This window comes from Naegleria lovaniensis (assembly GCF_003324165.1).
Source record: "Naegleria lovaniensis strain ATCC 30569 chromosome Unknown tig054, whole genome shotgun sequence".
NCBI lineage: Eukaryota > Heterolobosea > Eutetramitea > Acrasida > Naegleriidae > Naegleria > Naegleria lovaniensis.
The window spans coordinates 1-24394 of record NW_025407876.1 but is presented as its reverse complement, the minus strand read 5'-3'; the positions used below and the strand labels follow the sequence as shown (position 1 = coordinate 24394).

The 24394-nt window shown below is 37.2% G+C and overlaps 14 protein-coding genes across 14 annotated transcripts; 8 read left to right on the top strand and 6 right to left on the bottom strand.

Moving 5' to 3' along the window:
- Positions 1-114: 114 nt before the first annotated feature.
- Positions 115-2922, top strand: C9374_012070 (uncharacterized protein; the record flags this gene model as incomplete). The annotated part of the gene is made up of 1 exon (XM_044687796.1): positions 115-2922. One exon carries the CDS (start codon positions 115-117, stop codon positions 2920-2922), a length of 2808 nt encoding a protein of 935 aa, XP_044542637.1.
- A 444-nt stretch (positions 2923-3366) lies between these two features.
- On the top strand, positions 3367-4620 carry C9374_012069 (uncharacterized protein; the record flags this gene model as incomplete). The annotated part of the gene is made up of 1 exon (XM_044687795.1): positions 3367-4620. One exon carries the CDS (start codon positions 3367-3369, stop codon positions 4618-4620), a length of 1254 nt encoding a protein of 417 aa, XP_044542636.1.
- Positions 4621-4825: 205 nt separating this feature from the next.
- On the bottom strand, positions 4826-5617 carry C9374_012068 (uncharacterized protein; the record flags this gene model as incomplete). The annotated part of the gene is made up of 1 exon (XM_044687793.1): positions 4826-5617. The coding sequence occupies one exon, from the start codon at positions 5615-5617 to the stop codon at positions 4826-4828; it is 792 nt and encodes a 263-aa protein (XP_044542635.1).
- A 296-nt stretch (positions 5618-5913) lies between these two features.
- C9374_012067 (uncharacterized protein) lies at positions 5914-7233 on the bottom strand (the record flags this gene model as incomplete). The annotated part of the gene is made up of 3 exons (XM_044687792.1): positions 5914-6179; positions 6318-6884; positions 7092-7233. 3 exons carry the CDS (start codon positions 7231-7233, stop codon positions 5914-5916), a joined length of 975 nt encoding a protein of 324 aa, XP_044542634.1.
- Positions 7234-7274: 41 nt separating this feature from the next.
- On the bottom strand, positions 7275-8006 carry C9374_012066 (uncharacterized protein; the record flags this gene model as incomplete). The annotated part of the gene is made up of 1 exon (XM_044687791.1): positions 7275-8006. One exon carries the CDS (start codon positions 8004-8006, stop codon positions 7275-7277), a length of 732 nt encoding a protein of 243 aa, XP_044542633.1.
- Positions 8007-8168: 162 nt separating this feature from the next.
- C9374_012065 (uncharacterized protein) lies at positions 8169-10808 on the bottom strand (the record flags this gene model as incomplete). The annotated part of the gene is made up of 1 exon (XM_044687790.1): positions 8169-10808. The coding sequence occupies one exon, from the start codon at positions 10806-10808 to the stop codon at positions 8169-8171; it is 2640 nt and encodes an 879-aa protein (XP_044542632.1).
- Positions 10809-10987: 179 nt separating this feature from the next.
- On the bottom strand, positions 10988-11389 carry C9374_012064 (uncharacterized protein; the record flags this gene model as incomplete). The annotated part of the gene is made up of 1 exon (XM_044687789.1): positions 10988-11389. One exon carries the CDS (start codon positions 11387-11389, stop codon positions 10988-10990), a length of 402 nt encoding a protein of 133 aa, XP_044542631.1.
- Positions 11390-12310: 921 nt separating this feature from the next.
- C9374_012063 (uncharacterized protein) lies at positions 12311-13990 on the top strand (the record flags this gene model as incomplete). Its single annotated transcript, XM_044687788.1, has 1 exon — positions 12311-13990. The coding sequence occupies one exon, from the start codon at positions 12311-12313 to the stop codon at positions 13988-13990; it is 1680 nt and encodes a 559-aa protein (XP_044542630.1).
- Positions 13991-14232: 242 nt separating this feature from the next.
- C9374_012062 (uncharacterized protein) lies at positions 14233-14784 on the top strand (the record flags this gene model as incomplete). The annotated part of the gene is made up of 1 exon (XM_044687787.1): positions 14233-14784. The coding sequence occupies one exon, from the start codon at positions 14233-14235 to the stop codon at positions 14782-14784; it is 552 nt and encodes a 183-aa protein (XP_044542629.1).
- Positions 14785-15077: 293 nt separating this feature from the next.
- Positions 15078-17811, top strand: C9374_012061 (uncharacterized protein; the record flags this gene model as incomplete). The annotated part of the gene is made up of 4 exons (XM_044687786.1): positions 15078-15084; positions 15221-15552; positions 15667-17446; positions 17507-17811. 4 exons carry the CDS (start codon positions 15078-15080, stop codon positions 17809-17811), a joined length of 2424 nt encoding a protein of 807 aa, XP_044542628.1.
- Positions 17812-17979: 168 nt separating this feature from the next.
- Positions 17980-19320, top strand: C9374_012060 (uncharacterized protein; the record flags this gene model as incomplete). The annotated part of the gene is made up of 1 exon (XM_044687785.1): positions 17980-19320. The coding sequence occupies one exon, from the start codon at positions 17980-17982 to the stop codon at positions 19318-19320; it is 1341 nt and encodes a 446-aa protein (XP_044542627.1).
- A 735-nt stretch (positions 19321-20055) lies between these two features.
- C9374_012059 (uncharacterized protein) lies at positions 20056-21836 on the top strand (the record flags this gene model as incomplete). Its single annotated transcript, XM_044687784.1, has 6 exons — positions 20056-20125; positions 20209-20224; positions 20293-20418; positions 20492-20840; positions 20934-21049; positions 21191-21836. 6 exons carry the CDS (start codon positions 20056-20058, stop codon positions 21834-21836), a joined length of 1323 nt encoding a protein of 440 aa, XP_044542626.1.
- A 260-nt stretch (positions 21837-22096) lies between these two features.
- C9374_012058 (uncharacterized protein) lies at positions 22097-23773 on the top strand (the record flags this gene model as incomplete). Its single annotated transcript, XM_044687782.1, has 1 exon — positions 22097-23773. The coding sequence occupies one exon, from the start codon at positions 22097-22099 to the stop codon at positions 23771-23773; it is 1677 nt and encodes a 558-aa protein (XP_044542625.1).
- Positions 23774-23845: 72 nt separating this feature from the next.
- Positions 23846-24175, bottom strand: C9374_012057 (uncharacterized protein; the record flags this gene model as incomplete). The annotated part of the gene is made up of 1 exon (XM_044687781.1): positions 23846-24175. The coding sequence occupies one exon, from the start codon at positions 24173-24175 to the stop codon at positions 23846-23848; it is 330 nt and encodes a 109-aa protein (XP_044542624.1).
- Between the last annotated feature and the right edge of the window lie 219 nt (positions 24176-24394).

The window sequence follows — 24394 nt, the reverse complement described above, 5'->3', positions numbered from 1 at the left end:
TTCTTCAACACATTATCAAGATAATTAACCAAAACCTCGTATACCAAAATTTATGAATTATATTGTTGGACAAGCCCGAGAGAATAATATTATTAATACCAACAAACAATAACCATGCTGAATCATGAAGCACGAAAATACAGTAATAGCGGAAATGAAACCAATGATGCAACAGAAGACAATCATCAACAAGCACATAACCGAAAATTATCTCAATTAACGGCTACTTCGTCATCATCGGGCTCTTCTTCATCCTTGCCCAACAACAACAACCATTTCTCATCCAGTTCCAAAATCAACCAAAACCACCATCCCACAACCACCCTCACATCATCGTCGGGTTCCTCTTCCAAAAAGAAGCATGGCCTTTCTGTTGTTGCTGCAGCAGCTCCTACGAGCCAAGGAGGCTCTTCATCAGCAGCCTCTTCATCCTTGATGAATGTCTATTCTGTGATGGACGATGAAGAAGAAGAGGTTTATTCACTTCAGGATGCTGTCGGAAGACCTCATGATGACACAACAATGAATCATCATCGTGTCAATCATAGAGAATTGTTGGATTCTCCTCCTTTGAATCAACAACAACCCAATCAACACCACCGTAAAAGTAACTCCCAAGAACGAAACTATATTTCATCAACTCCTTCTTCAAGAAATGATAATAACAATGAAATTCACATGGATGAATTTCACACTACGAAATCTTCAAGCTTAACTATTGGAGAGCGAGAAGATGACAAATCTCGTTCACATCATCAGCATGGCATTTCTCCACCTCTTCCTGTGACTCTACAATCTTCTTATTTTACCAATACAGATCACCATACTTCTGCACAATCAACAACAACACAAACCTCTCGCCGATTGTCAACAATTGGATCCAATGTCAATGACATTCCAACAGCAGGGCCTCCCACCTCCCCAACCATGTTGCGAGTTTATGAGCAGGAGGATGAAAAATTTAATTATCATGCAATTAATGCCATGAGACAGCTCTATGTCGAGGGAGCCAAAGAAAAAAAAAGCTTTTTCAAAAGTGGGATGGAAGATGAAGAGCTGTCTGGTGGAATTTTAATGACAGCAAGTAGATCTGGCCAGGAGTGTCACACTCACTCTGCTTGGATTGATCCATCTGAATATGTACATAATTTTCACAAATTGTCCAAAGACGAAATTGGAATTATTGTTTCATTTATGCCCATGCACGACAATTTAAACTTTGGTTTAACATCCAAGGAATATTATTACTTGTCAATACAAGACCGATTTTGGAAATGTTATATTATGAAGCTTTCGACGAGAGAGCGAAAGGAAATGCAAACTGTATTTTACCAGTTAGATATTGACAATAGTGAATATAATTACAATTTCAGCGATGCAGATAACATTTATACACCACTAAATTCTTTCAAGAAGAAGGGCTCAAGGCAAAATTCCAAGTCGAACGGGCCAAGACGGGGGTTCTTTGGCATTTTCTGGAAGAGTAACAATACCAGTAACAACAATACTGCTATTCGAGATGATGACAGTCTCAATGAAGCTGGAGATTCCCTAACGATTGAAGATGATTTAGCTTTCAGTGAGGAAGATTTACATTCCATTCAAATTGGCTCCATTAATGATAACGTGACCAAGATGATCCACAGTCGCCGTTCGTCGAGCTCATCAAACAAATCCTATGCCAGTGGAGTTTTTTCAAAAAAGAGCGTGGAAAGCTATGGATCTACATCACAAAAGCGCCTACCTCTCAAGCATCAATACATACTCTACAAGCAACACTCAAAAACAGTGAGAAAAAAGGAGAGAGGAAAGAGAGCAGAGGATCGAATTGACGAATTACTCAGTAAGAGATGTCAACCTTGTCTTTATTTCCAACTCTGTATGCTTTCATTTGTGACTTTAGTTTTCATCACACTAAGCTTAGTTTTTGGAGGACTCTATTTTGATGGATCTGTGGAGAAAGAACAAGCAGATACACTGATTGTGGTGAGTCCTGTGGGATTCTCCTTTATATGGCTCCCCATATTTTTTGTGTTTATCTTATCTACCTATTTATTTCTTGGATGGATACCATACGTATCCAATTGCTGCTTAGCTCTTTACCGAAAACACCAAATTAAGGCCAGTGACGAAAGCAAAAGTTTATTGCGCCCTAACGAAGATACTGACTCTGATGCGGAAACAAGTATTGCTCTAGTCATTTTACGACGATTATTTTTCTCACCAGAAATGCAAAACAATGTGAACGAGCCCAATTACCAGTTACTATTATGTTTACCTTCTCAATTTATATGGTTTTCAGTGTTGATATTTTGTGTTGCCTTACATTTGGTAGCATTTAATGGACAAACTACATGGCGATTTTTCTTTATACCTGTATATATATTTATATTTATTGCTGCTATGGATTTTACTTATCGCTTATTACGTGTGTGGAAATTGACAGTACCCAGCAAACGTACATGGGGAAAATTATTAACCATCATTTATCTAGCCATTAATATGTGGATGATTTACTTGTCAGGAACATCCTCACTCTTTTTATCGAGCTTGAAAATGGATAATTTACCTTTCATGAAAATGGTCGAGTGGAGTGTAGTCTTGTCACCCTCTTTTCTATGTCTTTTACTGCTACATACCAACATTTGTCTCATTCCCTTCTACACGACAAGGATATTTTACAATGGATTTCAGTCTCAAACAAGAACCATTCTTGCCATTCTTTCGCCCTTTCCTCTGACTGTGATTGTGTTAAGTCCGTTCACTTGTTCTCTCATTTTACTTGCGTTGAGATTGGATTCATTTGTGACATTTAGATATGTCTTGGTATTGGCTCCTCTCTATTGTGGATTGTCCATTTACATGATCATTATTGGGATTTATAGCATTGTGAAAATTTTCAAATCTTTTTGTTGTAAATAACCTTTATTGTAAACCAACAACAAAATTGTCTAATTGTTTTCTAACGGGCTCTCATTGAAGTATTGCCTGCAGCATCTTATTTCCTGCTTCTGCACAGAGAGAAATGAAGGAACCTTGCATAACATCATCAGAAAAACGTGGCTAAGCTTCTAATCTGATGGGATGCAACAAAATTAAGAAAAAAACTCAAGAGCTCATGTGTTTCGTTGGTGTTTCTTTCGGTCCTTTTACAACATCCAGTCCTCGGGGTTCACTCAGGAGATGAGCAAAATATCTCTTATTTCCGTTGCATCTTGTAAGACCTAACATTACAATAGATTTTTTTGATCAAAACACAAAAAAACACAATTCGACGGTTGTGGACAATCCAGTCTTTCTGTTTGTTGAGCCATGAAAAAGAGAAAACTCGACTCAGTATCTGTTGTTGAAGCAACACATTCAACCATGATCAATCATATTTCTGAAATAGATGCTTCCTACTCTCCGATGATAAATTCCAACCACTTCAACAACGACAACCGTAGCAACCATGGACCATTTGTGGATGATATCATTTTTGAAATTCTTCATTTCCTTGATTCATTATTTATTATTCAAATTTGTATGAAAATCTCAAAACAATGGAGACAAGTATCATTTCAAATTCCTCTCTCATTATCATTCCAACAAAATCTCTTAAAACAAGTGTCTGAATCAATCAAACTTTTAGCTAATTGTGAGTATTTAAAGAATTTGACTTGTTTGAATCTGGGTGGCAATGAAATTGGTAATGAGGGAGTCAAATATATTGCCAATAGTGAACGTTTAAAGAATTTGACTTCTTTAGATCTTAGATACAATGAAATTGACAATGAAGGTGTCACATATATTGCTAATAGCAAATGTTTAAAGAACTTGACTTGTTTGAATCTGAAACACAATAGAATTGGCAGTGAAGGTGTTAAATATATTGCTAATAGTGAATGGTTGAAAAATTTGATCTATTTGAATCTGAGTTTCAATGAAATTGGAAGCGAAGGTGTTAAATATATTGCTAACAGTGAATGTTTAAAGAATTTGATCTCTTTGAATCTTCTTCTCAGTAGAATTGGCAATGAAGGAGTTATATATATCGCTAATAGTGAATGTTTAAAGAATTTAACTTATTTAAAGCTTGTCAAGAATAGAATTGGATATGAAGGAGTTAAATTTATTGCTAAGAGTATATATATGAACAATTTGACTAATTTAAATTTGGGCTTCAATGAAATTAACAAAGAATGTGTTGAATGTATTGCTAGCAGCGAATGTTTAAAGAATTTGACTTCGTTGGAGCTGAAAGGCAATGAAATTGGTAATGAAAGTGTTAAATATATTGCTAATAGTGAATGTTTAAAGAACTTGACTCATTTGAGCCTGAAACACAATAGAATTGGCAGTGAAGGTGTCAGATATATTGCTAATAGCGAATGTTTAACTAATTTGACTTCTTTGGATCTCTATTACAATGAAATTAACAATGAAGGTGTTAAATATATTGTCAATAGCGAATGTTTAAAGAATTTGATCTCTTTGGATCTCAGCTGCAATAGAATTGACCATGAAGGTATTGATTATATTTCTAATAACGCTTGGTTCAAGAATTTAATTTCTTTGGAACTGCAAGGCAACCCCAGAGTTGACAATAATAATTGGCTAAATTTAAATGGATTTTTTTAGTACATCAAGGATTGACAACTTGATGAGCTCATAAACATTTTTATCATAGCAATCTTGATGAAGTTTTATCATTTGGACCTTATTTCTCAATCCACCTGAACAAACCCTCTATGCGAACAAGGGAAACAAACCAAGATTGTGCAGAAACAAGTCCAAGCAAACAATGAGGATCCACAGGCTTGTGAAGAACATTAACAAGACAAATTTATTGAAGATTGGTAAAAACTCCACCTCTCTTTTTAGTGGCAAATGCACAATAGTAGATTAAAAAGACCACATTTCCAACTCCAACAATAATGGAAACTAATAACGCAATCACTGACAAGCTGATGGCAGTTTCAGCTTCAGTAGAAACTGAAGAGTCTTCCATGGCTTTGCAATTACCTCTGCCAGAAGATGGATCAACATAGACATACATGGTTTGATGTCTCATGGTTACTGTTTGAATTTGGTTATTGTTATCAGTTACAACCGAGGTGGTCATGAATTTCGCGAAAAGTGCAGTATCTTCATTGCCTCTACTAATCTTAACCAAATACACATGTCCTAATTTCACTTCAGCCATATCACTTGTCATTTTGGAAAGATCAATGGGAGTATTTTGTTTAGTGGACGACTTGTTTGGAATGACCAACACTCCATCCACAAATTGAATTCCAGTAAAACTCGAATACAAATCACAACCATACGATTTTACCAAATCATCCACAGTACCCAAATCAAGAATTTTTCCAACTTCTGCGCCTTGAATACCCACTTGAAAATTATAAACATTATTCATTGGAACAAGTCGAATATCGGAACCAGCATTTCGTACCGAGTGGTCTTGAACTTTCGATCCAGGAACATTACAATAAAAAGACCAACTGGATGAAATTTGATCAAGTGGATGTAAATGTGCCAAATAATATGGAGTCGTAGTGGATGGAAGAATTCTATTGGTATGATCAATAGCAGCAGCACATGATACATCATACCATCCGCTGCCGACCATCATCACGATCATGATGAAACACGCAAAAGCCGAGAGGATCCAAGCTTTCATATTTTTTGAAACACTGCTTTTCTATTCATGAAATCAATTGTGAGCTTTTTGAGATGAAATGGAGAGTGAAATTACTTTCGAATTTAGATTCTAATTCTAAGCAGATTTTCATCTGTGAAGAGTGTTATGTTTTTACATTGAATTTCAAGCTTAGTACTTGTCACTGTGTCCATGATGACCAAATTTTAGATTTTTAGATTCTATTAGAAGATTTTAATTGAAACCACAGAATTTTACAAACGTCCTTGTCACCATTGGTTGGCATACTGTTCTTTCAATTTTCCATCTTTATCGAAAAATCGATTCTTTCGTGCGAAAAATGTCAAGAAACGATACAACACGACCCATTTGGTGAGAAAGGGAGAATACGTATTGGTTCCACGTGTTTTGGAAACTTCAGAACATAAATAACGAGCAACAACGTCTCTGTCCTCGGCTAGAATGTTGAAAATTCGTTTCACACGATCGTTCAATTTGTTCTTGTCTGTGACAAGCATTCTTGTAATGACCATTCCTTGTGTGGAGTATAAAAATAATTTGAAAAATGCAGGGTGGGTGGATTATAATTTGAAAAATGTCAAAATCAAATATTTCGAATTAAATATTGAAATATTAAAATTACAAAATAAGTAATAAGCATGTCGAAACCTACCTGGTTGTAATCTATGAATTCCCACTTTGGTATCTTTGGTTTCTTCACACAAAGTATCTACAAATTGTCTATAACTTGCTTTGGTCATTCCATAAATAGACATTTCAGGGGAAGCTCTATAATCACTCCCCAATCCTTCCATCACAAAGACATGACCACCCTCTCCAGATTGATTCTTGATGAATTTAATCGCTGCTTGAACACAATAAATGGTTCCCAAAGTATTCACATTGACAATTTTTTCAATTTCTTTACGTGTCATTTCTTCCAATTTTTTTCGACAATCTCCACTCGCTGCATTATTAATCCACACATCAACGTGATGATTCAATTTTTCCTGAATGAAAGGAATGAGAACTGTATTCACTTGATCGTAATTGGAAATGTCACATGAAATGCCAAACACTCGTTTTTGAAGAATTTGTTGATTGAGGCCAGTTTCAGTTTCTAGATGATGGAAAGCACTCTCGATGGATTGAGGTGAAGTGGCACAAAACACAATATGGTTGTTTTCATTGAGGCGAAGAAATTCCTTGACGAGTGCAAATCCGAGTCCCTTTGATCCTCCTAATTGAAAAATAAATTCATGAATTCCATATTTAAAAAAATAATGAAAGCAAAAATCCGAGTGAACCATTGTCATCATCATAATGTTCAATCCATCGATTCATGGAATTAATGTATCGTTATTAATTTTTAATAAAATTAGTGATAAATCAATAATCAAAGATCAAAATTTTGGATTGATCCGACGCAACATATGTTCGATCCTACCTGTAATGACAATATTCAATCGAGACTTTTTTCGTAAATCACTCTTGAGAGCGTTAATCTTGTTTCTTTGTAGGATTTTTCTCACATATTGAGTCAACGCTACTAAAACCAATACAATCAATCCAGCAATCCAAATGGACATTTTTTTCATACTGAACAGTCTCAATTAATTTCAAACCTCTCTCACCTCTTTTTGGAAAGACTTTTTGCTTGATAAATGTTAGGCGTCTTTCTAATTTTTCTCTCCCTACGGTGTTGTTCGAATAAATTAGACGATGGAGTAAATTCGTTTTTGTCAACTTGTTGTTGAGGATCACCAGCTGATAGTTCCCTTTTGGTGGGCCATTCATTCAATACAGGAGGAGCCATTCCTCGTTTCACAAATTCAACCTCATGATACACTCCTTCTACATCTCCTCTAAATCCATTTTCTTCGCAATGTTCTCCCAAATTTTCCATTTTCTTTCCGTTTCGGTATTTGACAGTGGTGGAGGTTGACTTGTCAAAATGTTTATCCTCTTTGTCAAGACATTGTTCTCTCTCCTTCTCTTCTTTAATCATTCTCTTACGATCTTTTTTGATTTGCTTTGAAAGTTGTTTAATTTCTAATTTTCGCTGCAAATCCCGATTCTCTTGCTTCCTTAATGTTTGAATTTCATTTCGAATGGAAGGATTATCATGAACATGAGCGTTATAATTGTAGCCGCTCAGAACTCGATATTGTTCTTGAGCCAATTCTTGCATGGCTTGAATGAGTTTTGGCATTCTCACGAAAAACTTTTCGTCCGCTTGTTGTTCCGTTCTTCTCAGCTCATAAAACATGTCATGAATATCTTGAGTTTGTATTTGAATCATGTTTCTCGGATTTCGTGAGGATCCACGAGTCGATGATGAGGAGGAGATGCTTTGATGCATTTTTTTGTTTGACTTCTGTAAGTTCGTTGGCGGGATCTATTTTTTCCTTGATAGACGTTTAACTGACTGATCAAAACCATGCAATCAAAACCATGCAATCAAAACAACGTTGTCATTTAATTTAACATTAATTTACAAAATTACATAATCTAAGAAGGGTCGTTATCCATTCTTAAAGTATCTGAAGAATTCAGGGTCGTCTTCTTCACAAACTTGAATCGACGTGCTCTCTGGAAGTTTTTTCCATTCAATGAACAATTCACCAATTTCTTCTCCCCTATCATCGACACTGTCATCTCCAAGGTCAACGTCGTAGCCAATCATGACAAGAATTTTTGGTTCATTCTCGGGAAGCATGACGTAACACATATCGTCAGAAATATCCTCACTGTCAAAGTAGTCAAATTCAGAGAATTTTCCATCATCAAAGCTGAAAAGGGTACCATTCTTGTACTCTTTCAATTCCTTTTCTGCTTCCAAATCGACAGTTTTGTCAACATTTCTTAATTGACGCAATAGATCCATTGCTTCCTCGTGAGTCATTTGCAAATACTTTAAATCTGGATATTCAGAAGCATTGTTCATTCTTCTTGGATCAATTTCCAAGGTATCCATAGCTTGGTTGAATTCTTCGGTTTCTTGTCCCTCTTGAATTTGAATCCATTCCTTAATGACAATTGGAGAGTATGACTTTAAAACTCCAATAAATTTCTCGGCAGCCTGTCGTAACTCATCAGCACTCTTGGAACCAATCCACAAGAAGCAATGGTCATACTTGGTTTGAAGTAAAAAGCAAGTTCTTGAATCCAAACTTTTCGTATTGTGACACAATTTTGGTACCAACTCCTTGTGGATTGCATAAAAGTTGTTCAGAGGACTAATACGGTAGAGGTAGGATTTTGGTTCCTTTCTAGCCTTCTCGTTTAATCCTAATATTGTTTCCCATTGTGTAAGTTGAACCAAAAAGCCAGCATTAGGAGAGCAGCAAGCTCTCTTTTGTTTTACATCGTCCAAAGCTCTTGCAAACGACATTTTATATTTCCACATCATGTATGAAATGGTCAAGCAGCAAGATCGTGAGACTCCCATTTGACAATGGATAAAAACTTTTCCACCATTTTTGATTGCATTTTCGATGAATTCAATAACTCCATAAAATGAACCAATAATAGATTCGTTTGGATCGTCATATAAACTTAGTGAGTAGTATGTAAAATCATTAGGGAAGTAGTTATCACAATAAACACTAGCAGCAGAATTGATGATGTGCGTAATTCCATGGTCATTGAGCTTTTTCTTATCCTGTGCAACGGCGGCACTTCCTAGGAAAAGAAAATCTGTAATTTTGGAACAAACATAATGACAAGCTTTGGCGAGCTCTCTTCCACTGAGTACTTTTGGTTCTTCCACATGTTCTACATCTCGCGTGTTGAGAGGACTCAATTGAGTGCGCTCCTTCTTTCGTGGTGATTCAAGTGAATCATGTTCTTCATCCTTACTTACTCCAGCCATTGGTCTCTTTCTGAGTTGGAGAAGATTTCCCAGCTTATCAACGTCTGAGCTATTAAATGTTTCGTCAGGAGAAAGAAGTGACAACTCTTCAAAAAGATGTCTCGATGATTTTTGTGTTGTGCCTCTCATCATGGCTTTAATCCGAGCTAAAAGATGATGACGCAAAGCACTCGATGAAAGACTTGACAATGTGGCAGATGATGAAGCAGTAGTTGAGGTTTCTGGTGACTGAGAGGTTGCGACACTGTTTCGAACGTCTGTTTTGAGTACCAAATCGTCAAATGATTGTGGTTTTCCAGAGTGGAATAACTGCTCTACAGCATGAGGTTGTTGCAACAATGATTCCAAGTGGAGTGCTCTCTCAATGGTTCTGCTCTTGACAAATTCACTTGACTCCTTTCCGTACCATACATAGAGATCGAAGAGGTACTTGTTGTGTTGTGAGGAGTCTAATCGGGTACTAGCAAATGGATACTCTAAACCACGCGGTGTGAAGGCACAATCTGTCATGCCATTAGATCCATCTAGAGAGCCAATTGTGAAGAGTTGTTCGAGTAGTCTAAAGTTAGTTTCATCTCGAGTCGATGATTCGTCAATAGTGGCGAATGGGAAGGCATGTTTGTTGGATTGTTGTGGTGATGTTGTCGAGTTCAAGTGAGAATGATGATAGAGGTGGAGAACAATATAGCACGAAGTTGTATTGAATTGTGAGGAGCGAGAGGATGATGATATTGTGCTCGAGACCAGACTATGGAGAGGTCTTGTTTTAAACTCTCGTTTCCAGACCTTGTCCGAAGAGTTCTTGTGGGATGATGAGGTAGCATCAAAACATTCGAATAATTTGATATTGCTCGTGTAGAGAGTTGCGTCTTGGCCTGTTGATGGGGATGATCCAATCAACTTGCTCATAGCTTCAATTGGAATTGGGTCAGTATCAAATGAAATGGAAGAAAAGAAGGAGGCACTGCTACTGTTTGTTGTTGTACCTCTTGCTGATTTTCCATTTGAGAAGATTTCATAGTCCTTGATATCTTCCTCATCATCATCATCATAGGACGTGTCATTGTTGTTGTCTGACGAGGAAGAGATGACGGTTTTCAAATTGGATAATGATACGGGCGGAATAGTAATGCCATTACTTGTTGTGCTGCTTGGAACGGACGTGGAGTTGGAATTTTCATGATTTGTGGTTGTTGTTGTATCAGAAGAAGAAGTACCACGATCAACCGCCACTCCTTCCTCGCTGTTGCTGTTGTTCACTTTGGAAAGGGGCAATGATAATTTGAACATGAAATTTTTTTAATTTGGTAAATAAAAATTTTTCATCAACAATTTTCATCAATCATCGCGTCTGGATCACCAGATTTCGTTTTTTGATCGGAGCGCACAATGATATCATCATCATTGCCTAATTTTTCATAATTACTGAATTACTGTGTGCAGTTATTTGGAAATGTATGAATCTACCTTTATAAACGACTGGTAGCCACCAAATGTTCCAGTCTAGCCACAGTAATGCGTTGATTATTCCTTCCAAAGGTATTCTTTTCGTAAAATACAGCACTCGATTCATCTGCTCCGCTCATGGAATAATCACTTTGCTCGGACAAGAATTTGATAAACTCATTCTCATCAGAGAAGGAAATGATGGAATCTGTGTTAAATCCATCATTCACGTAGCAAAATTCAAAGACTTTTTGTGGTGTTGTGTACACAAGACCAACCCCACAATAATCCCTGTGTCCGTTCATGATGTAACGACCACTCTTGAGGGCTTGAGCCACTTGTTGAGCGAGTTCAGTACCTACTGGCTCTCTCGAAAGTGCTGCAATCACTTGCTCACTACACCAAGAATGTTCTTCTACTGGCATTGGGGTTTTAATGATGGATTTTTTAATTGGTTTCGCATGCGGATGAGTCAAGATCATAAGGGGAAATTCGGTGCGAGAATGACATTTCTCTCTATATATTTTCCTTTCTCATGTTTGCAAAGAGATTTGGCATTTCTCAATTAGCTTTTTTTTGATCTATGGATTGTCTGCCTGTTGGACTCTTGCATACAATGTGTACCTCTTCCAACTCAGAACCTGCATGGAGGTTTAAGGTCATTACGCCTTGATCTTTTTATCAAATTTCCTGGCCGTACGGCGATTTGAATCATGACAGTGTTGCAGAATTGTTTGAAAGCATGATTCCAGCAGTATCATCCTCAATTATCTCTTACGATCTCTCTTACACAACAATTCCCTTCCCGCAACCGAGTATTACATTCTTTAAAGTGTTACGAAAGACGTTGTAATTGGGAGGAGAGATGGGAGTATCTTGCCATCATGATCAACAACATGTTCTCAGATCATTCGAATGAAGAGGGTTTGGCATCAAAATTCTACCGCCAAAATTTGAAAACATTTCCCGCCACTAACTGCAGTTTTATTAACCGAAAACGGCCGCTAACGAGAGATGGTCCAAAACTCTTTCTCAGCAACCATCTGTGCCCGCCTTGGAAACTCAACAACACAAAAAAACGAACAACAACTGCCATTACTAGCGAGACATCTCGAACTGCTGGTGCCATTCATCACGACGGAACTCACTCTCGCTCGACAACGGAACCCTCCAACGCAAGTGTACACACTTATTCCCCTTCCTTACCTTCATTCTCTATTCTCAATTATTATTATTCAAGGCTGCCTTGAAGCAATATTTATATACCACGCTAATTCAAAAACGCCACCCCATCCACCACTAGCCTTATTATATTCGGCATTTTACGAACACCAAATTGTACAAGAATGGTAAAATCAACAACCCTTGGAAGCCTTAATACACTGGAAGGCTCACCATCTTCATCATCATCATCGTCATCGACGGGCAACACATCACCGCTCTCAGCCATTAACGCTGCCATGCACAATGCTTCTGTTCTCTATAACTCCCTCAACCACACTTCGTTTTTGCAACGACACTTGCAACACAGCAAAGGCACCACCGCTATTCTCTCATCATCACCATCCTCTATCACAACCACCATTACCGCTAACATTACAACAAATAGAACGCTTCCGATCTCAAGGGACGACTTTTCTCTCAAATCCTTTCAAGCACCAATCCACAACGTTTCCAACGACCAAGAGTCATCCTCACTCCCTAAACTCAATCTAAGCTCCATCACCAAGCAATCAAAAACCAAACGAAAATCGTCGACCAAATCAGGAACTAGAGCAAAAAGCGAACCTTCATCACCCTCAGATGACAGCAGCTCTTCATCAGGAAGCACTGCGCAATCCTCTGGAAAACGAAAGAGTTGCAATCGATGGACCAAAACCGAGAATGAAATGCTCATCAAGGCCATCGAAAAGTATGGTGAAAAGAAGTGGAATGAAATTGCTAAAATGGTGGGTACCAAGAACAGTGATCAATGTAATCAACACTGGTGGCGAGTGCTCAATCCCAAGATTTGTAAAAAACCATGGAGTGAAGAAGAAGATTTGATGCTCATTGACAAGGTTCGTGAATTTGGAGAAAGCGCTTGGAAGAGTATTGCCGATTCGTTCATTGGAAGGACCGATATTCAGTGTCGCCATCGATGGATCATGCTGCGCAAGTACGAGCAAGAGGGAAAGGGTAGACCAGTCTCTCGAACGAACATTACTTGCAATTCTAATGTGACCATTCCTCAAAAGCTGAAAGAGACTCTTACTGAGGCATCTTCTACGGTTGCTCCCTCACAACCTCAATCAACCAGGAAGACACAGGCCCGAAAAAAGAGAAGCACCTCCAATGCCAGTAGCAATGGTAACAATACCAAACAACCTGAGTGTACAGGTACATGGAGTGCATTCTTGTCCAGTGAAGGAGACTTGTTGTGCAATGAAGATCCATTCCCAATGTTAAACTTCCAAGCGTTGTCGCCCACACAACAACATTTGACTCCTCACCAACTTCTCCGTGCTGTCAAGAGAGAAGATAGCTTTGATCGAGATTCATTCGAAGATGCTGGCCACGATGATTTGATGGATGAGTCTGTGTACCACTTTGACCAGCAAGAGATTCTTTTGTGTGAAGGAACTGCCATTGTTCCATTCGAATGTAAGCTTGAAATAGCTCAACCCTTAATTGTGAATGGTGGTGGTGCTGAGGCTGAAAACTTTGATCCTTGTCAAGAGGAAGTTGACGATTTTGTGAGACGTGATATTGAACTCGAAGAAAAATTGTTCAATATTCAAACGAATCCTGATGCAGACATTTTGAATCATATGATGGTCATGTCATCTTGCTCTTCGACAACACCAAGCAATCATCTTCGAACAAGCAACCAAGCACTTGGAAATATGTTTGATCCAGCTGCCGTTCCATGTAGTAGCCCTTCTTTTGCAGCGCTTGCTGGCAACCCAAAGGAGTTTTCAACTGTCTTTGCAGAGTGGGATGAATTTGAGAACTCTGGTTTTTTGACTTCAGGAAGCTTATTTTAATTAGTAGGCACAATTTTCAACATCCTCTCAATTAACTTATTCAGAGAACAATAAACACGTTGCGACTTGTGTGAACTGGTTTCATTTGGATTCGTTATCATGGTTCAGCGTCAGGTTGAATTTGTAAACGATAAAAATAGTCTGCTATGAACTCGTAGGCAATACATCTCAAAAAAAAAAAATAACTCAAAAACTCGTCATCAATTTCCCATCAAATTTCACTCTCTCTTGACGACGAAAAAATGTTCTCAAAGGCAAAATTGCAAAAGGAGAAGGAACAAAACGCTACTGGCGGAGACCAAAAGGCCACTGCTGGTGTTACTGGTATCATCTCTCAGGGTGGTGGCAGAAGCACTGGTTATCAAATCCGTGTCCAGAAAGATCTCGACGAATTGGAAAAGAAGTGGTCTGATAATCTCAAAATTGAAGACGCCAACAAACTCAACAAGATGACTCTCACACTCATTCCTGATGATGGAATTTGGAAGGGTCACCCACACGAATTCGAAATTAACATTCCAAACGAGTATCCAATCAAACCACCAAAGGTTATCTGTAAAACAAAAGTCTGGCATCCAAATATTGACCAAAACGGTGCCGTCTGTTTGAACATTTTGAGAGCCGATTGGAAACCTGTTTTGAATTTGAACGCCATTTTCACTGGTCTTCACTTCCTGTTCCTCGAACCAAATCCCGATGATCCTCTTGATCTTGATGCTGCCAAGCACTATACCGATCAATTTGAAGACTTTAAACGCAAGGCTAAAAATTATATGAAAGGTTCCTATTACTAAACAAGAGAGTTTTTGTAGTTTATTCATGAAATGATTTCATTATTTTTTGTGTTCGTGATGATGATAATAATAATGGAAAGTCCACTACTCATCTAGACAATAATGTAATACTAAAACACAATGATATCATTAACAATTCAATCGCTAAATATTAGTAAACCTAATCAGACATAAAAGTAGCGTTTCAATATCTATTGGGTACCATGGTACCCGCCAAATTTGTAGAACTGCTGGCAAGAGGCTGTTTCAAAAAATTCTCAACACATCACCAACACAATCACTGTTTAACAAATATGCTCAGTAAGTAGTAGTAGAGGTGGCTCTGGTGGTTGAAAGTAGAATTGTTCAACTCTACCTCGTTCTTTTGATCCGTGAATCATCATTCTTGTATTGCCATTATGTTTCAAAATTCCGAAAATTTCTATCATGATGCCAGATTTCTATAAGGCTAAAGCACCAAGCATTAGATTTTCCTCTCTCTATCTAGACAAAGGAGAAGAAGTTCTTGATATTCAACCTAGTACAAACACCTATGTACAGGTCAGCAGTAGTGAATCGGAGCATCCGAGAGGCCACTTGATCTTGGCAACCAAGTCCATCATGTTTTGCCCTGATGATTCATCCTTGCCAGTCTATCGTATTTCCATGAAAGATGTTTCAAATATTAAGAAAACAACCTCCAAGTCCTTTTCCGTGAAATGTTCTCTTTTCGCAATCACAACAGCTAGAGTCTGTTTGATCGATAGCAAAGATCATTCCAAAGTAACGGTGAGTAGTGTTTAAAGTTGCTTCACGGACTTGTACTAATATTTGGGGTTTCGTCATTACAACTGTATACTGCTATCACTAATTTTACTGTGGTTCCAAATTCCTCCTCAATAGATTACCAAAATTGTGGTTGGAGTTCACAAAGATTCCTTCAATACTGTCATGGATTTGCTAGATAGAATGCAACGCTTGACAGCTGCCGAAAAGAGCAATGATGAGGCTCTTTCCAAAACTCTTCTCTCTGAATTACTGGAATTGAGCGAGAAAAACACACCTTTCAAGACTGAATGGCTCATGGATGAGCAAGTACAAACCACACTTCCAGCAACCATGTGTGTATCCTTTGAAAGAGCACGAGGCAAGTTTATTGTTACCGATAAGCGTATTTACTTTGTTGCAAACAACTCCTTCGCCGGAGAGCCTCGCATCATGAAATTGTCTTCATCGAGCGTGTTGTCCATGTCCAAAACTCAGTACTTGCAAGGTCAAAAGGGGCTAATCTTGCATTTGCACAACGAGACCTCTTGCCTATTTATCTTCACCAACGAAGATCAACGAAATCAAATTCATGACAAAATTGCACAGAGCCAAGTGAATCTATTATCAAACGAAGAATTACTTCGAAGAGAAGAGCAATTGTGGGTGAATGGTCAAATTTCTAATTTTGATTACCTCTCAACATTGAACAGAGTGGCTGGAAGAACTCAAAATGATGTGCATCTTTATCCAATTTTCCCATGGATTTTTGCAGACACGAGTAGTGAATCACTGAATTTGGAAGAGCCATCTTCTTTCAGGGACTTGGGAAAACATGTAGCGTGCCTCAGTGAACAAATTACAAGCAAACTGGAGAGACCACTTTGCAACAATTTCTGTTTGAATTACTCGTCTGCAATGAGCTACCTTGTTCGACCTTACCCTGACGTTATGATTCATTTCAATGATGGAAGATTTATGGAGGGCCACCAATTACTCAAATCAGTAGAAACCACTTGGACCAATATTCTTAATGGCAAGGATCCAAAGGAAGCAATTCCCGAATTATACGACGGCAATGGCTCAATATTGGTAAATTCAAAAGGACTACCATTGGGAGGTACCGGAGATGTAGAGCTCCCACCATGGGCAATTGATGCCAAAGATTTTGTTCTTAAGGCTAAAGAGGCACTCGAATCTGAATATGTCTCCAAGAATTTACACAAATGGATTGATCTGATGTTTGGTGTGAATCAGAACCATTCAGATTATGGACAAGTGTATCCAGAGTCTTGCTTTTCATCGGATCAACCATTGAACGCTACTACAGGTATTGCTCCATCTAAACTTTTTGACCAGCCTCACAGACAGCGTTGTACCAAGCTTGAACGCGCTTGTGACGAAGTTGCTCACGAAAAAGATGTAATTATCGAAGATTTAATGCTAAAACTCAAAAACGCCAATGAACGATTACAAGAAATCGAGAAAATGAAACAAGAGTTGCAAGATCAAACTCCATCTTCTCGACACAATGAAGAAATTCAATTAGAAATTTTAAGACTCACCGAAGAGAATCTAGCCCTTAAACAAGACGTTGAATCGTACAAGACTCAAATCGAAACCTTGAACGCTGAACTAAAGGAAGCAAAGAAGCAAAAGCCTCCTGTTGTTGTACACTCTCCTCCAACACCAAGCAAAGTATCAACCAAACCTGAAGACATCAAACTAACCAACAAGTACATTGCTCAATTGGAAAAGGACCTAGCCCAAAGTAGAAAGGACGAGCAACAGCGAGTATCTGAGTTAGAACAAACTCACCAGGTTCTTCTCAAGTATATGAATAAGTACAAGGACACTAAAGACAGAGCTGACAAGTATTGGAAGAAAATTTGTGAGCTTAAGACATTACAACAAGAGGGTAAGTGAGGAAGTAATTGAGTGTTTAAATTAACATGTAATTATTCATGGCATTTTACAGTTCATGATTTGAAAGTTTTACTGCAACAATTTGAACAAGAGGACCTTGCAAAGGAAAAACTCATTACTCAACTTCGAGACATGAATAAGAAGCAAGATGAAGAAATCAAGACACTCAAAATTGAAGTTCGACAACACTCCAATTCTCTCAACACTATGGGAATTGCGTTGAGCAAAGGTATCGCATCGGATGCATTAAATCTATCTGTCGAAGAACTATTGGGCGACACTGCCAGCATTTCATCTGTGAGAGGCGGAATGGATGAAAACTTGGAAGATCAATTAGCATTCCAAAGAAATTTGTAATCTACTTGTATGTTCAACATTGACCAATAAATGTTGTAATCCATCCAGATGTGGAAGGTTATGGTAGGAGTTTCCCGATGTCAGGCGCAACATTACCTTATTTGAAAACTTGATTTAAGCCAAGTTGACAAAATGACAGAGAGCAACATCATAACAACAAACAAAAAAATGTCTCTCACAGCATGGCTTGCTTGTCTCATTCTCGCCTACCTTCTTTACCAGGTGTGGAAACATTGGCAACAGCTGACAACCTCTCCACTCCACACTCTGACACGTCTCCTTCACAAACTATTCCTTTTCAAAGAGCAATACTTGTTCTCAAGCAAACACCTGTATGGCACTCACTGCTCTCCTCAAGCTCGAGCTCTCTTTTCCATGGTCTCTCCCTTTGCCATCAATGATTCCGATCTTTCTCGTCTACCCGAACGCTCTGACTTTATTCACATGAGAAAATATTTGAATTTCATGATGCGTTCCGTACTCTCTCAATATGACTATGAACGATCGCTGACGTTATGTACCATTCAACAACAACAACAACAACAAGGCAAATCTGTTGCTGTCGCACCACCTAAGGAAAATGCAAATTTACATTCCACTCCTCCTCTTCAAATCAAGACCTTTTCTCGACGACCCAATTTAAAATCCTTATGGATTTATCATTCGGATGAAAATGAACCTTCCAAACCAGTATCATCAACACCCCGAAAAACACTCCTCTATTTCCACGGAGGTGGTTATTACTTTGGTTCTCCCGAAAGTTATGCTGGTTTTTTCATTCCCTTCGCTCGTCGTTATGGCATTAATGTCTATATGGCTGATTATGTGTTGGCACCGGATCACTCGTTCCGAGAAATCTTCCCGGATGCCATGGCTGAATTGATCTTTGCCTTTAGAGAATTACAGTTGCAACCTCAACATGTGTGTTTGGGAGGAGATTCTGCTGGAGGAAATTTAATTTTGAATTTAATGAAACAACTTTCAAATCATTCCAACCATAGTAGTAGTAGCAATAGCAGCAGTAGTAGCAGCAGCAATAACAATAGGATTCCATATTCTCAATTGGACAAATTTTTAATTCTCTCTCCTTGGTGTGATTTGGAAATGACGCATGAGAGTGTGTTTGAAAAATTGAATCGAAATGAAATGATGCTTTCTCGAAATTTATTATTGAGCTGTCGAGAAGGAAAGGTGCCATTCGAGAGTGATCCATCCGAGTTCTCAGTGTTGAAATTTTCAAAACGTGAATTGAAGGAAATGATTAGAAATAAGAAAATTTTCTTGAATTATGGAGATCGAGAACGATTGAGAGAGGAAATTATGAAATTTTCGGAAATGTTGAAAGAATTGAAAATTGAAATTGAAGAACAGGAAAATTCAGGAAGTGTGCAATATATTGAATTGGTGGGTCGTGACATGTGTCATGATTATCCGTTTTTGTTTAATTATGACTTACCAGAGGCATGGGAAGCTTTGGATCGATTTGCAGAATTTGTGAAATCTGAATAAGCTAGTTTGTGGTGTTTCGTGATTAGATTGAATTCATAAACAACTCATAGGATTGTTACTTTTAAAAACCTCAAAACCTTAGAGCCAGGTTTGATGATGGGAGTGTCAAGTGTCAAATTTAAAAAAAATGAATCACACAGAACTCTTGGTGATGATTATTTTCTGTATTTTCTTCCCACCATTGGGTAAGTGAAAGTGTCTGATGATGTTATTACGGAATGATAGTGTTGAAATAATTATTGTACATGATATTGAAAATGCCACTTGTCAAATGACATTCCGATCAACGGATGACATTCAAATGTTAATCAACATTTCTCAATCTCAACAGCTGTGGCAGTGGTAAGTACATGATAACAATTTTCGAGAACACATTATTCTAAACCATGGTTCCATAACAAATGATGACTCGCAACAAATTTCACACATTTCCAAATTTGAAAATTAATTTTTTAATGTAACGACAGAAAAAACGTCTTCATTTACACTTGTATTTGAACATCTTGCTCACAATTTTAGGATGGCTTCCGGGAATGATCCATGCCTTCTTGGTGACTTTTGACATTGTGTAATCTTGAAAATCTCGAATCTTCTATAATTCAATAAATGGAACACTTTTCAAAATTTGTAAAATTCTAAAAGAAATTGTAACCATTTAAAATACTTTCATTTAAAACAACACCTTGGTTGATTGGAAACTGTGAACCAATTTGAACTTTGACAACTTTAAAAAAAATGTCAACACTTCGAGTCAGCGTGATTCAAGGAGCGGAATTGCAAAGCAAGGATTTTAACGGAACATCAGGTGCGTGATGATGATAAAATTATGAAAATTATTATAAATTTAACACAAAATTTGGTTGGATTGAATTTATTGAATATTCACAGATCCCTATGTCGTTGTGTAAGTTGTTTTGTGTCACTTGTCAAAATTTCTAATTCCCTCCTCCATCATGAACACAATAATTGTAGAGCCATTAACCCAAGCGATTCATTGATCAAACTTCCCAATCTATTTTCCAAAGTCTCGGAACAAAAAACAAGAGTCATTTACAAAAATTTAGAACCCGAATGGAATGAAGAATTTGTTTTTGAAAAGTACGTATTTGAATGATTACTGACACTTTTCATAATGAATTCACAAAATGATTGATTAATAACTATATCACAGTGTCAATCCAAAAGACGTCATTCGTTTCAGCGTTTTTGATAAAAACAAACTCATGATGGACGTTGCCATGGGACGAGTTGAAAAAACACTTCAAGACTTGTTGAACATGAAAAAGAATCAAGATCCATTTTGGGTGGATTTGGAACAAACCAAAATGGGAAAGATTAAAATTAACGTGACATTACAAGGAAATGGTAAAAACTCTGTTTCATCCTCTCCTTCGACACCAGTCCCATCTTCTCCTTCTGGAAATGGTCAATCTCCTACTTTGAAATCCAACAACAAATCGACGAGTTCAACAACGGAAGAGACCATTGACGAGCATATTGACAAGTTCAAAAACCAAGTAGTAAGTTGAGTGTAGTTACTATAGAAAATTTTGATCAAACATCTCTGATTTTCGAATGCATGTGTGTTTTGTTTAAATATAATCTTGATTAAGGCTGATATTGAAAGAAGAATTCTTGGTGAGCTCAATGATAATATTAACACATTTGAAGAAATTTCTCAAAAATATGCATCAGAACCAAATATCAAACAATTAGAAGGAATTGCCAAGTAAGTTCAATATTGTTATATGATGTTTAAAACACAACTATGAATTATTTTTAAATCAACATTTCACATTGACATTTCACATTGACATTTCACATTTAAATTTCACATTTAATTTTTAAAATTTTCAAATTTTTCAAATAGACAAGTAAGAGATCAAATTACTCTAACGAACAACATTACACAAAAAATTCAACAATCCATTCAAGAAATGACTCTCGAAACAGAAGGTATCAAACAAACCATGGGCGATAACGCTGTCACTCGATTACGAGAACAACAACAAAAAAAACTTGTCTCTCTTTTCATGCAACACGTCGATCGATTTTACGATTCTCAAGAAAAATGTAAACGTGACAAGGTCGATCGTGTGAAACGACAATACAGAATTATTGCCAAATGCAGTCCAAAAGGAACTGTTCAAGAATTTACTGAAAAGGAAATTGAACAAATGGCTCTCGAAGATAAGCTCCAATTTCAAGATTTAATTTCCAATCATTTTCATTTGACACAAAGTCAAGAACAAACGTTGGACGTTGAGTTAAAATTAGCTCAAGAAACTCATGAAGATATCAAACAATTGTATTATTCCATGTTACAATTGAATCAATTATTTCAAGATTTTGCACTATTGGTTGAAGAACAAGATGAATTATTGGATGCTATTGAATTTAATGTTGCCAAGGCAAAAGAGAGTGTCATTGAAGGTGTGAAAAATATTAAGGATAGTAACAAGATGAGACAATACATGTCACCTTTGGGTTTGATGAGAAAAGTTACTGGAATTTAACAAGATGTACTTGTTGTATATTATTTATTATTCAAATAATAGATTCCAATATTGTTTGCTACCGTTTCAAGATGTCATTGGTACTGACCTATCGGAAGAATTTAAAAAAACGCACAAAAAAAAAGAGTTGACAACGATCTCTCATCATTTTCGAATGAGACGACAGTTGTAATCTCATTGACAACCACCAAAACAACCACACGACACGACTTGAATCGTTCATTTCAAAAACTCTTTTTAATTTTCAATTTTTACAAAAAATGTCATCGGAATCGTCTCCTCTCGGGATGACTCTTCTCACTCTCTTTCTCACTTCTCTCTCGTCCACGTTCGAGGTATTACTCGAATGTTCGATCGGATTTTTAATGGCTCGTGTGAAAATGTTAAAACTTCTCAACAAGGATCGAATTCGATTTTTATCCAAATTGTGGTTCAATTTGTTTATTCCAAGTTTGTTTTTTATTGGAATTTCACAAGCATTTTCGGCAGAGGTGTTTCGAAAATTGTACATGATTTTTGTGTTTGGAATTTTATTAGAATTATTGGGAATTTTTTTTGGAAAATTGTTATTCCTAAAATGGTTATGGAGGGAAAAATTAAGTGACGTTTCTAGAAGTGTGTTAAATTTAACGTTGGTCTGTCATACCAGTGTTTCATTACCACTCGTGTTTTTGGAAGCTCTTTGTAAAGTTTCAACCTTGGAAAATAATCCAGTATTTAACATGACCTACGCACAAGCTCATGACAGTTCTGTCACTGCTTCTTCAGTATTTATCATTCCAACCGAATTGATTTTTTACACGTATGGATATCATTCGTTTCGATTGGGAGCTGAACGATTATTGAAAGAAGAATTTAAGAGAAATGATCATTCCAATACCTTAATTCATGAAAATGAATCTCTTAATTTAGATCCAGTCCACAAGGAAGAGCATTCAAAAGTAGTAGTAGAAATGGAAAAAGCAGAAGAAACAATGAAAGAATTGCAAGATGAAGAATTATTACTTGGAAAGGAAGAAAAAATTGAACTTTTGGAAAATTTGGAATTCCAAAATCCAACGATTCCAAATCCAATCGATCCATCAGTATTCGAAACAACACCAAACTCAACCCTTCCAATCACATCAAATGATCATCCAATCCAATCTCTAGAGATGGACACACGTGCGTCTCCTTCTACATGGTTTCAAAAGTTGAAATTTCTCATTTTCAAACATTGGCCCAAATGTAAGGAATTTCTTGTCAATGTCTTGTCACCGCCTTTGGTATCGATCTTTTTGGCCATCATACTTGCATTGATTCCACCCGCAAAGGAATTTCTAATTGTAAATCCTCCAATTTTTGTGTCGTCGTTGAAACATATTTGTGAAACATTTGCACAAGCAGTGTCACCTGCAGCGTTGATTGTATTGGGAGGAAATTTGGCTCTTACCTTGTTGAAAGAAGAGGAAGAAACAGAAGGAAATGATGACCGACGTCGTTTGACATTGTCATCAACAACAACATCAACAACACATACTGAGAGAGTGACCGTGATGTCCAAATTAAGGAATTTATTGGGAAAATTGAGAGAACTTTTTCGAGTCAAGAGAATTCATCCTTTGGCCATTGCCATCTCTGTCGTTGTTAAATTGGTTGTATTTCCATTGATTGGAATTGGAATTGTAGCAGCGAGTGTGAAATTGCAAATTTTACCTTCCAATGATCCCATTCTAATTTTGGTCGTTCTGATTCAATTCTCAATGCCCATGTCCATGAGTTTGGCAGGATTGTCCAGTCTCAATAAGGATTATGGACAAGAGGAAGTGTGTGAATTGTTGTTATGGCATTATTTATTATGTCCTTTCACATTGTCATTGTTTTCGACATGGTTCTTGTCATTGTCTTGTCAATTTTTGGATGTAGAAAGTGCTTCGAAATTGTGTCGAACGTATTAATTGTCAACATAAAGTTTTGGTTGGTGTGAAATTGTAAATTTTACCTTTCAATCATCATTCTTCTTTCATACATTACCAAGAATCAAAAGGTTGATCAGCAATCAACCATTTGTAATAGAAAGCAGAACGTTCATCGTCTCTACAACAATTTTCATTCAAGATATCTGTAGCATCATCTTCGAGATTCAATCGAATATTTGGTCTAACTTTTAAAATTCCTTTCACATTCGATACACAGTCCATAAATCTCAAATTGGGCCATGCATTGGGATTGCTTAAAATCTTCTCCAAAACATCATAGTTATCTCCGTAACGTGTGTGATATAATCGAAGATGTGTCACACATGGATAAATTTTAACAGCCAATGTTTCAATAACTGAAGTCCATTTCTGGTTTGTCATCCGATAGGAAGGGTTAACTTTTTAAGGCCACGATTTGGTTGTAATTGTGTCACAACATTCTTGTTGACAAATTCTTGGGTGAGTTCCATACTTAATGAAGTAAGATTTTTGGGCAAAATAGATGCCAAGTCTGTTGCCGCACGGTCGACATCTAAATGAGTGATCGTTTCAGAGAAGAGTTCTACCAGTTTTTTCTTATCGATTCCTCTCCTGCTTTCA